The sequence below is a fragment of the Corvus hawaiiensis genome, chromosome 6 (assembly GCF_020740725.1).
Source record: "Corvus hawaiiensis isolate bCorHaw1 chromosome 6, bCorHaw1.pri.cur, whole genome shotgun sequence".
NCBI classification, from domain to species: Eukaryota; Metazoa; Chordata; class Aves; order Passeriformes; family Corvidae; genus Corvus; species Corvus hawaiiensis.
Window position 1 is genome coordinate 25885239 of NC_063218.1, and position 12945 is coordinate 25898183.

The window sequence follows — 12945 nt, forward strand, 5'->3', positions numbered from 1 at the left end:
ACTTTAACTTTCCTTATAAAAAAAGGCAACGCTCACCATCAATATATTGTAGACAGCTTATTTCATCATCTCTGAACTCAAGACAGGATGTTCTGCGTTGCAAAACAGGCAAGGTATGAACAAACACTCACTGCTCTCAGAACCACCACTTGTGTTATACAACCCCATACAAGCTCCAAAATTTAGAATTAAAGGACTTGCAGGGAATTTTGATACTGAATACTATGCAAATATGCTCTAGTCATATGGATCACCGATTACCATCTTCCCTTTAATTTTTGTTCAAGAAGTCATTAGTGAAGTATTCTATACATTATTAAAGCTGATCAAGAACAAACTACCAGTGGATGGTATTTTGTGGCAGACTAAACCATGACCTAAGCCTACTCAAGTTCCAGGTTGTTATACAACTGGAGTATTAGGAAGAAAGGCCCTACAGGTTTTCAGAAACACAGCCATCACTGGCAGCTGAAACAACACAGATCTTACTGAATGTGCCATTAGTTGCACAAATGTGCCAACTGTTGCACAAACCCACACAGAATTCTCAGATAACCAACCCAAAACCAGAAGCAGGGGTGCTTATCTTACCATCTACACTACACTATCTGACATGAGGGAAGATGAAATTTGGAGGCACGAATAGAAACCCAAGTAGCTTTGTGAAGTCAACAATCCACTATACATCCAAATCTCCTCAACTCAGTTATCACATAAGGTTAGCATTATCTTTTATTAAAGCCACCAAACACAGAATTGCATCTTCTTTGCTACAATGAACTTGAAAAATACACTTTCAAGGGGCTTTAACTGTAAAGCACAAAGAAAAAAATTAACCAGTTTCTGACAACTTACAAGGCCTTTCCCAAATGCATTGAAAAAAATCAGAGAATTTTGGAATAATTAAAGCCAATATGGGAAAAGCACAGCAGAGGAATGAAGGTAAGAAGTTACATTAGCTTGGCATTCTTTCAAGGAGACTCGTGTGCAACAGCTAAAACTACCTGGTAATCTTCCCCTTCTCCTCAGTGCCTCCTCCCTCACAACTTCATCATCTCCCTATTTACTGCTGAGGCTGGAACCTCTTCAACTGAAGCAAAACAAAAAGGCATTTTTCTTCACTGCAGTTTTTGCAGTCTCATCTCCAAACCCAAAACCTCTGCAGGAGCAAGGGGAGTTGCTTCCCAGCATCAACATTGCCATTGATGGACTTTGTCTTGGCCCCATCTAGCCCAAACATTGTTTCTGGCACTGCCCAAAGCCTCAAAACCTGGTAGGTGACTAACAGCCAAAATCCCAAAGTACACTACATATAGAATATTTTCCCTAAATAAATGTCAGGTTAGAGCTGTTTAATTATAGAAGACATCTCTTAAATGCACTACATGCACTCCCAATAAATTAGTCCAAAGGACTAGGACTCACAGCTCAAGCTTTTTCCTTCAGCTTTTGCACTATATCCTCATACAAACCTGAGCAAGTAAGGTCTTCCTAACCTCCCCGCAATTAAACCAGTAATGTTGTAAGGCTTTCAACATCAGGCCATGGAGAGAATGAATGTGAATGTAAGAATTATCTCAAGACACACACACCACAAAACCTGATATTAATTCTACATGAGAAGCCAAATAGATGAAAAATACAGATCAGAGTATAAAATTTCGTTAAAAATACAATTAAAAGGCAAGCAAGTATCGCAGAAACACTAAAAGTCATCAAGCATTTTTATGACAATTTCATAGAATTGGAAGTTTAAAAAATAACATTAAAAGAAGACACCAAGAATTTCAAAAACCTCTGTTTTATTTGTACAGAGTAAAATACATCATATAGCGAACACTGTTTTCCACCCATAATCTAAAACCATTATTAAATGTTTTCTTTTCACCAAACATCCTGGCCAGAAGCACAGACAATGGAAACAGGAACGCTAATTAGTCTCTCTCTGCCAGAGCTACAAGGTGCACATCAATCTCTGCTTCTGTAAGGATCCTGAAAGAACAAAAAGAAATCTTGAATAGCTTAAATGATTCTTTCCCTTAAGCTCCAATATTACAACCTAATATCTATACAAATAAGTTTTACAGCAATGCATCTTTCTGCCCTTTAAAGCCCTGCTGCCAGGGCCACAGGCTGACATTCCAATTCTTTTGAAAAATAAAGGAAGAATCAAAGGCACTAGAGATTAAGGAGGTAACAAATGATAGAAAATGAACAAATAATTCTTTGTGAGTAATGCATTTGCAAGTTGAGACCTAGTGAGAAGGTAGCACTTGACCCTTGAGTGGCAGTAGGAAAGGGGTCATGCAGCTCCTGTGTGCTTTCTCACAAACACTGAGCTGTTCTGTTGTCCTCAGCACACACCACCAAATGCAAAACCAGCCATCACCACCGTGTCAACCTTAAAAACGTTAGGAAGGAAGCACTTAAAAGATTGAACCTGTGGACCCCAAATGCTTGAAGCCTCTCTTCAATCCCCACTTACCAAGTAGTTAGACTACACTAACAGAGGACTCTGTCCCCCATTTAACTGTTCCTCTCTTTCTTTAAAAAAAAAAAAAAAACAAACAATAAAAGACTAAAGCAGAAATAACTGAATCCCTCTGCAGCAAGCCAGACTTACCTAAACTTTAGGTAAGCCAGACTTGGAGGGTTCTTTTGCATTATAAAAAATCCCCCAAACTTTTTCTCCCACATTTAATTCATACTTCTGCAGCTATAGACTGTTGTGAGAAGGCTGCCAAGTACGCTGTATCCCATGTGAAGCCTTCCTGCCCTCAGCAGGAAGCCTTCCAGGTATCTTGATACACTGACAAAGCAATTTTGGTGCACACAGTGCACTGCAGGCAATAATGGAGGAGGGAAGAAATAGCAGGTGCCTTGCTTTCATGCTAGATGGGAATGCAGCATACTCAGAAAGTAAATAGTTCAGCCATTTTCAAATCACTAGTGATTTTTTAAATCCATGATCTTTTAATCTTACCAAATTTAAATGCAGTATTTCAAAACCATACAAATCCATGATCTACTGACTACATTTTAGATGTTCAGAAATGCTAGCAATTAAAAGATGAGCAAGAATAATTTAAAGATTCGATTTAGAAAAGGATTAAAGAATTTAAGTGACTTGTAAATATTCCATAATATAAACCAGACTTTACTGCATTAGTTAGCATTACTATGATTTGGGAGTGGACTCCAGATACCAATACTACAAACAATTTTTATGCTTCTAAGCATGAAAACACTTCTACACCAGATGTAACTACATTTCAATCACCAGAGGAAACAATATCCTTTTAAGAAATGAAAGAGAACACTTTTCTCTACTAAATCCTTTACCCGTGTCACACATTTTAAAACTGTGGGGGTTTTTTTAGACAATGTTTTCCACCCCTACACATTTTGAAGAGTTACAAGTGAAAAACCCTTCAAAATTTCAACCTCTGAAATTTATCTCTTTTTCTCAATTTACAGTTACACAAGAAGGTAAAACTAATTGCACATAACCAGAGAAACACACCAAATTTTATCAACACTGACCACTTACCTGAACTTAGGATTTTCCACTGTGACTACACCAACTTCTATTTCTGAAGGCTTGAAATCAATGGATAGTACAGTAGACAGGCATGTTATTGCTGTCTGAAAGATGACAAAACCCCCTATCATTAAAAAGAAAGCACTAAGGCTTTTTTTTCTTAATAGACATAGCATTAACAACTACCCTTCCTTCTGGTTTAAAGTTATTTCCTTTCACTTCAAAATCTCAGCTTAGAAGTTCCAAATAGTTTCCCCTTGCTACAGAATACAGTCCCTCTCCAGCCGTTTCCCTAAAAGGCCCAATCTACAAAAAGCAAAGGGACATGTTTTCATAGCAGAAAAAACACAACGAAACCAAATCATTTTATCATGCAAAGATACTGTCTGAAATGCCTTCTAATACGAAGATTGTTTTAAATGTTACTAAAAGTTAAGTCATACTGGTATCCTCAAAATCAAGCACTGTAGTAACCAAACACTAGCTATAGTGGGAGTGCTACAATTATAGAATCTGCTTCAGCTAACCTAAAGCAAAAAAAGCAGATTAGATGACTATTCAAACACTTGGAGAATACTTTCAAGCGATTTTCTGGTCGGAATAGCTATATTTGCTCTGGCAGCAATACAGAACTGTAGGAAAAGAGGAAATGCCTAACTGCATTTCTCTACATTGCAAGCCTACATGCAGCATATTCATTAAAAATACTTTTAACAAATTTTCATTTCCTTCTGCTGGCCTACCTCTACTGTTTGTTCATATGTCCAGTCAAATTTCTTCTTTACTTTCTTTTCAAGAAAGCTGGTTGACTCTGTCTGTTTAACTCCTGCAGCTGTGGCCTTGAATCCACAATAGTAACCTGCTGGATCACACTTGTATACCTGAGGGCCGTGTTCTTCATCAATACCAATCAAAATCATACCTTGAAGAGAAAATTTGTTAATTTATTTATTTCCCCAACTTTAGCAATTTAATTCAACTGAAGAACAGAATGGATACCGCTCTCTGCGAAAAAACATGCAGGCACAGCAGTTCATCTTTGGGAATCAGTCCCATACCTGGAGCTGTGATTTCCTTTTTATCCCTAATTTGCCATTTCTTACCAACATCACATTACCAGGTGTGCAACTCCTTTTAGCAGACCCTGTGTTTCCGTCATTCCCAAAGAAGGCTATTCACTAAACATACAAATGTTTTTGCCATGCTCAGTGTGTAGAGAACCACAAAGTCAGGAAATACAACAGTTTAATCCTGATACAAAGTTTACCCAGCCACAGCTCACATCACATTGTGTTATATGACACAAAAGTGTAAACAGTAGTTCTATTACCATGTCTTTTTCTAGAAAGGAACTTCACAAACATGCTGAAACTAATAGAAATATTAAAAGACCAAATTTATCTTTCTTGTTTGTAATCCTGAAAAACACTGCATTGCATACCTTTTCCTCTTTAAATTAAAAAAAATCTGAAATGAAAACTGGAAACATCAGGACATAACTGAGTCTTTGAAGACCATCTGACTAAGTGCTTGGAAGCTGGATAGTTTTCAAGTAACACAAACTGACCACGTCACTGAGATGCACCTATGTTCACCCTCACTTCTTGATTTACAGCTGCATTGTCTCAATATGCATATTAAAAAAATAAGTCAAAAGCAATACTTGCAATGAAAACCCAAAACAGAACAAAGTAATGGTTTTCAATTATTTACACTTGTGTAACTTTTAACTAGTAGTTAGAGCTGATAAACTTCTGAGCAGCAATACAATAGAAAAAAAATCCCCTCATATTTTCAAAAAAGGCTAAGGGAAGTTAAGAAAAATATATTTTTATTCATGTATTTTAAAAAAGAAATTTCCAGTAGTATCAAGGCATGGGAAATGCCAAGGGAAGAAAAAAACAATCCTTCCTGAAAACTACAAGCACACAAGCATAGGAAAATTGCCCCATCATGGAAACTGTGGTGCAACCCTGAATGTTGCTTCTTTAGTCACAAGTCTTAGGGCCTACTATGATTACAAGAAGTGATTCATCAATTCTGAAACTATTCTCCTTAAAAGGAAAAAAAAAAAATCACCAAAATCCAACCAACCAAAAAGAAACCCAGACAGAATGTTTAATGAAAAAGTAATTGAGGAAACCTGTTAAGTCTTTTACCTCAGTTCCTGAACAGCCTAACAGCACAGTTATAATTTGCTTACAGCCAAACATAAGAGAAAAAACAACTCAGAACCAACCGCAGAACACACAGATGACCAGGAATATCTACAAAAAATGACTCAACACACAACTTTTTTTTAAGCTTGCTATAAAACAAGACATGTAGAAATATTTGCAAGGGAAATATTTTTAGGCACTTTTTCTCTACATTATATATATGATGGCTAAGTTAGGATCAAAAATTATGCAGATCTGTCCTATACATACTACTTAGATAAAAAAGCCACAAAACCTGCACAAGGATAATTGCACTCTGCATCTCTCTTTTAACAGTGATGTTTACCCAATGTATTGGGCTTGCATGGCAAGGTCTTGGTAGTGAGAGGACTACAGGGCTGGCTTCTGTGAGAAGCTGCCAGAAGCTTCCCCTATGTCCAAAGGAGCCAAAGCCAGCTGGCTCCAAGGCCAACCTGCTGCTGGCTGAGGCTAAGCACATCCACAATGGTGATAGTGCCTCCAGGATAATGTATTTAAGAAATAAAAAAGAAGGAGATTGCAGACAAAGAAGAGAGGAGTGAGAACATGTGAAAGGAACAACTCTGCAGACACTGAGGCAAATGAAGGAGGGAAGGAACCGCCAGAGCTGAGATTCCCCTGCAGCCTGTGGAGAAGACCATAGTGAGGCAGCTCTGCTCCTGAAGCCTACAGACATCCATGGTGGAGATACATCCACCTGCAGCCCCTGGAGGAGCCCATGCTGGAGCACGTGGATGCCTGAAGGAGGCTGTGGCCCCATGTGAAACCTGTGTGGTGCTGTGGAGAAAGGAGCCCACATTGGAGCAGCCTGTTCCTGAAGGACTGCACCCCACGTAAGGTGGACTCCTTCCTGGAGCAGTCTGAAAACACAACTGCAGCCTATGGGAAGGACTCGCTTTGGAGAAGTTCATGGAGGACTGTCTCCCGTGGGAGACACATTGGAGCAGGGGAAGAGTGTGAGGAGTCCTCCCTCTGAGGAGGAAGTAGCAGCAGAAACAATGTGCTACAAACTGACCACAGACCCCATTCCCATCTCCCTGTGCTACTGCGAGAGAGCTAGACAATCAGGAAAAAAGTTAAATCTGTGAAGGAGGCAGCAGGAAGTTGTTTTGAAGATCTGGTTTTACTGCTCAGTATCCTATTTTTATTTGCTTGTTAATAAATGCAATTAATTTCCCCAAGGCAAGTCTGTTTCGCCCATGGTGGTAATTGGTGAGTGATCCCTCCCTGCCCTTATCTTGACCCACAAGCCTTTCATGGTATTTTTTCTCTTCCATGTCCAGCTGAGGAAGAGAGCGATGGAGAGGCTTTGGCAGACACTTGGCATCCATCCAGGGTCAAACCACCACAAACAGACAGGGTTATAAAGATCATCTCCCGCTCACAGACATCACTGCAGTGTGAACAGATCAGTCCCCAAAGACTAATGTGAAATAGTGTCAGAGAGGCTACATCATCTCAAATGCTGAGTCAATGGTAACATCATTGCTCCAATTCAAGACTTAAAACACTGCTTTCTCATTCACCTGTTCAGCCCTCTTACTCCCTCAGTTATTCATTTTGAAAATGGGTGAGAATTTCTTATATACAAATTTGCAAACTTAGACAAGAAACAGAAAAGATGATTTTCATACACTATACTTACAGCAACCAAGGGGCCTCATTTCAGCATTCTGTGTATAGACCTGAGAAATATCTGCAATCCTTTTACACAGCATATCCACAGGGATGTCATATCCATACTTGTACTTCCAGTTAGCAGCCTCATAGCGGGCTCTCTGCACCTGGGATCTGCTGTCAGCTAGACAGAAAGAACTAATATTAATTTCACTGAACATGTACCATGTTTATTTCTAGCATTGCCTGAGAATATAAATTCCAGGTCCAACTTTACATTGTCTTTAAATATATCCATTAGAAGTAGGTAAGTTCTCCAAAACCAGACTGAGTGGAACACATCTCCTAGAGCACTTATTTATTTTATATGATGTAATGCTGGTAAACTACATAAAAAATCTGACATATTTTAGATACTTAAAAAAGATGGTGAATTAAATACCTGTCATTCCTGTCATCACACAGCCAATATTTTCAGTAATCTTGAATAAATGAGTCACTGTGCTGGAATCCAATAACTTGTCCTAAAGAGGAAACAGAAATAATGTAATAGCAAACACTGTCCTTGAAGTAAAAAGAAAAAAGACAAAAAAGAAAAAAAAAAAGAAAAAAAACACCAAGACAAACTCTGAATGCTCTGTTTTTTACGGAAAGGCCCAAAAGGACCCATAGCAGCTAAAAACTGTCTTTCAGGCTTTCCACTTTTTACTGCTGTAGGCATGAGAAGGAAGACATTGGAGAACGGGGAAGATTAAAACCACAGTATCTGGAGAAGGATAAGATCAAGAACATGATCAACAGCACAGTCCTCTTCTCTCTGAAGAAACTTTGAGAACCCACATACAAAAGCTTGCTCTCTTATTGCATGCTGGCCTTCAAACATAAAAGAATTTCCCCACTTTATCAACAGTACATCATCACTGAGCTGAAACACTCATTAAAACCTGTTCTACATGCTATTGGTATAACATTTTCTCAGCAGGAATTAAAGAAATCAGGGAACTGGTTATGGACAGCTCAGCGCTTACAAGCCAGAGCAATGAATGCACGCTCAATTCAGCAGGAGCAACTTCTATTTTAGCTTTACCCCTTCAACAACTACAGAGAAAAGCAATATTGCAGCACTTCGTGAGAAAATGTACAGTTGAGCACTACATGGAGCTAGAACTCGTAAAAAGCAGAATGATAATTAGATATTCAGTTCAAACAGCTATATATGTCAGTGCTAATAATATCAGTATTGCTGAGTCTCACCCCCACCTTTTTTTTCCTCTCCTTCCAGACTTCCCCTCAAAAACAGACTACTTACAGGTACTTTCTTCTGTGTTACAATTACTGCAGAATCTTTCCCACGAACAGCTACAGATGTAAGTCCACCTTGGTTTATGGCCTTAAACGCATATTCTAGAAAAATATATAAATGTTAGTAAAAAACTTGTGTCAGAGACACTAGTAAAATAAACTCTGACACACCTTCCCCCAACACATGAATCTCACCAACTTATGGCCTTTTTAATACTTTAATACTTGTGCAATACTTTGTATCCTTACGGTCTTTAGTACAACGTGCATTGACTCTCTTCACAAAACCACTGCCACTGCTTCCTTCAAATGTTTCTTATAATTTGATTTTTTGTTCAGTTCAAGCTTAACAATAACAGAATAACTTTTAGAACAAAAAGGCTATTCTGAACTTGATCAAAATTGTCCAACCTTAATGTACAGTAAGCATAAATTCTTACAGAATTTTTGGCATGGAGTTTAGTATTTTAAAGGATATAAACTTCTCTTCTAATCTACTGATATAGATGGAAACTGATATGATGACACAGGAGGCAAAGGAGACAGGTTTTAACCTTACTAGCATATTTTCTGACTTGACATTCAAACACTACAATGCTTTTATTTGCTTTTTATAATGAAAGCTACACAGATGCCAACTAAACAGTGTTTTATTCATGTAAATACAATGGATTAAGAAGCAAACACTGAGGTAATGATCATGAAATGATCCATGAAAAAAATTTCCCTTGATTAATGATTTCAAAAGCCTTAGGAACAACAACTTTAAAAACTGTTTGTCTGGCGATATTTGATAAACATTCAGAACTTCCTAAGTGAGTGGCAAGTTTCAGACAGCAGCTAGGTGAATTTTTTTGTTAGCTATGCATGTGAACCCAGAATTTAGAACATGTCTACACAAACAGCATAGCAAATTGCTAAAACTATCTTAAAATAATGGGAGCAAGAAACTTGTCTGCTTTCAAAGCTGCACTCAGATCTATGGAAGGGATTGCACAACAGAAGAGTAATAATCTGAAGATGAAAAAAAGTCAAATCTTTCATCTTAATATTCAATCTGCTGAGTCAGTGTTAAGGAAGGGCTCATTGTTCTGTATTTATGGCACAGTATTTACTACTCTCAGACATCAGAGCATTTACTGGTTACCCAAACGTGCCATAAAGGATGGTCTCCCTTTCCCTCTGTAGAACTCTGCTCACCTGGGATGATCAGTGCCAGACTACAGCAAAGCACAAAACCCAGTGAGGCATGAGCCAGCACTGCCCACAAACTGGTCATGCTTGAAGCCCCAAGCCCGGGCTTTGCAACACTTGTCTATTTGTCTGTACAAACACCTGAAAGGAGGGTGTAAAGCACATGGACAGAGCCAGCCTTTTTTCAGTGATGCCCAGTGACAGGACCGATTCAGAGGCGATTGGAACAAACTGCAACACAGGAGGGTCCACCTAAACACCTGAAAATATGTTTTTACTGTGATGGTGACTGAGCACTGGCACAGGTTGCCTGTACTACTCACAACCCATCTGGATGCAGTCCTGGGCATCCAGCTCTGGGTGGGCCTCCTTGGGCAGGGGCTTGGGGCCTGCTAATCTCCAGAGGTCCGTCCTAATCTCAGCCATTCTGTGGTTCTGTGACACTTAGGTGGCAGCAGGAAGAGGTGCCCTCACAAACTAGTTTTTGCTCACAACTATCAACAACCAGGCTTGCTAAACTGCAGTCCCTTCTGGCCATTAGGTACTATTATCACCTCGTTTTCAAAGAAACATGCCAAAAGGTGAAGTGGCTCTTACAATGTAACAAGTCCAAGTTGCTACTGCTGTTTTAAGTCTGTTTACTGCTATGTAAGTATTTCAGTAGCACTGCAGACGATCTCTCCCAAAACAGCAGCCCCTTGCAGTTCCCTGAATACATCACAACAGTCAGAAATTTGACTGCAGTAATTTTCTTCACCTCCCAAAACTCCACTTAGAAGAAACATCACCTTTGAAAATAGAAACTAACAGGTAGCAGGAGAACACTGATGCTCTGAGGGATTTTAACCACAGTAATGTGAAATAACTGTTAAGTTTTCTAATATGAGATCACTTCAAAGGCACATGAGTTTTCTGAGCTTTGAAAGCAGAAGATAGACCTAGGACAAAGTATAGGCATTTCAGTCCAATATCACTATGCTGGAAATCTCTGTTCCCATACTGCCAAATTCCAGAAATTCCAGAATTACCTCAAGTTTTAAGGCAGTCTTAAAGCAGCACATGTCCATGCTCATCCTTGAGAGCCCCCAGCTAATCTTAATCCAGCACAGGGACAAAGATAAAACAAAACCACCTAGACCTGGACATTTGATTGCAAGCAAACATGAGATTTCTGCCTGAGGCTAGATGCTGAGAAACAGCAACACCCATGTGGCACCACGTCCGAGTTACCAGCCTGGCTGCAGGCAAAGTGAGCTCATTCTTGCTTGAAGTTAACTATGCACATCTACATATTTTTCTTCCTATAGCACATAGGTACTTAAAATAGCTTTAAGACAGCTTCAGACTGTGTGCAGAAGCTCTCAAATACACATGCAGATACTTGTTTCTACGACACTATTGAGAGGTATGGAGGTACTACACACTTCTCATACATTAACCTAATGGCTAAATATATCCCAGAGGTAGAAAACCAAGGCTTGGTTTCCTCTCTGCTACAGAATGCAGAAACCATTCCCAACGAGTAGTACAGTGACAGAGACAGCGAAAAGTGATGCAGACCAACCAGCCTGTTTTAATGGCAGCGGAAGGTTGGAGACCTGGCCTCTTCTGTGACAGAACCACTGACACCCTGTGTGAGGAAGGGCTGTCCCTACCACCCCTATGTATAAGGCTCACCATGCAAGCTGCTTGCAAGCATTATACATGCTCCAGATATATGACAGCACCCATATGCAGGTATCTAGTACAGGTAACTTTCTGTCTGTGTACAGACACCTACACACAGGTACTTTCCTAATTCTTCCTTGCAGAAAGGACTGCTCCAGACTGGGCCACCTGTCCACGAGGCCTAATCCACACAGGCTTCTTCCTGAGAAAAACTCAAGGGCAGTCACAGAAAAACTATATGGCTGCCACGGGCAATTCATGCAATCCGGTCCCAGCAAAAAAGATCTCTCCTTTCCTGGAGAACAAACAGATGTAAGGACATAGCATGCAGTGGATGTGCAGTGAAGCCACTGCAGCTGGGGAAGACAGCATCTGGATGATGCTGCAAAACAGTTCATCTGTCCCTGTTGTGAGGATCCTCCAGAAACACTCTCAAACTACTGTCCTGCCAGACTGTGAGCTGAACTGTGCTGTCATCAAGCATTCTACACAAGGAGCACCAGGATGTGCTTCCGTACAACCTGGTGCACTGCAAAAACAGGAATAACAGAGGCCTACAGAAGGAGCTGAAGCTTGACTTTAGATTTTTCCAAGGAACCTGAAAACAAAGGATGCTTGCTGCTATCTCACAGGCCACAGTGCACAGAAGACACGGCATTCAGGTCTAACAAGAAAGCGCATGAGTTACATCCAAGAACTGACTTTGTCACTCTGGCATGCAGGGTTTGAGGCAGTTCAAATCCCATTTCAAACAGCTATCATAGTTCCCAGATCCCAAAACACAGCGCTCCGAGGCCTGGCAAGATTCACTGAAAGAAACACGTAAGGGGGAATAAACGCCTCTGGATAGCTGCAAGTTTGGTCTCCAAGCATCTGAAATCAAACACCGAGGACTCAGAGGAGGTCGCTCCCCGTGGCGGGGGACACTTGAGGGAGCCCACCACGGCTCTAAGTTTTCCTTATCTCATGCGAGGACCCCTTCCCCGGGCCCCACGCCGGCACGACCGGGACCGCCGCTGCTCCACGCTCCCACCAGGCTTCTCCCACACACCGCGGGACCAGGCCAGGTGGGAACCGAGACTCCCGAGCCACGGGAGGCGCCGCGTCTCCCCCCTCCGCACAGGCTGCCGGGCTCGGCGGAGCTTTCCCGAGCTGGCCACAGCCCCGCTCGGCGGGGAGCGGCGGGGGCGCGGGCCGGGGCGCGGGCAGGCCGGGCCCGTGACGGGGCAATTCGGCGGCGGCCCCGCGGGCCCGGACACGCACCGACTTGGTAGAGGCGGCCCTCGGGCGAGAAGATGGTGATGTGCCGGTCGAACCCGGCGCTGGAGCCGCGGGACATGGCGGGAGCGGCGCGGGAGCGGCGCGCGGCCGGGGGGAGCTGTCCGCGTGCAGGGCCCCGCCGCAGCCGCAGGCACCGCCGGAGCG

The 12945-nt window shown here is 41.4% G+C and overlaps 1 protein-coding gene across 1 annotated transcript; it reads right to left on the bottom strand.

Moving 5' to 3' along the window:
- Positions 1 to 1785: 1785 nt before the first annotated feature.
- On the bottom strand, positions 1786 to 12945 carry PSMA6 (proteasome 20S subunit alpha 6). Its single transcript, XM_048307642.1, has 7 exons — positions 12784 to 12945; positions 8666 to 8760; positions 7799 to 7880; positions 7385 to 7540; positions 4285 to 4463; positions 3551 to 3645; positions 1786 to 1992 (listed from the first exon to the last, which is right to left on the bottom strand). The coding sequence occupies exons 1-7, from the start codon at positions 12857 to 12859 to the stop codon at positions 1935 to 1937; spliced, it is 741 nt and encodes a 246-aa protein (XP_048163599.1). The 5' UTR covers positions 12860 to 12945; the 3' UTR covers positions 1786 to 1934.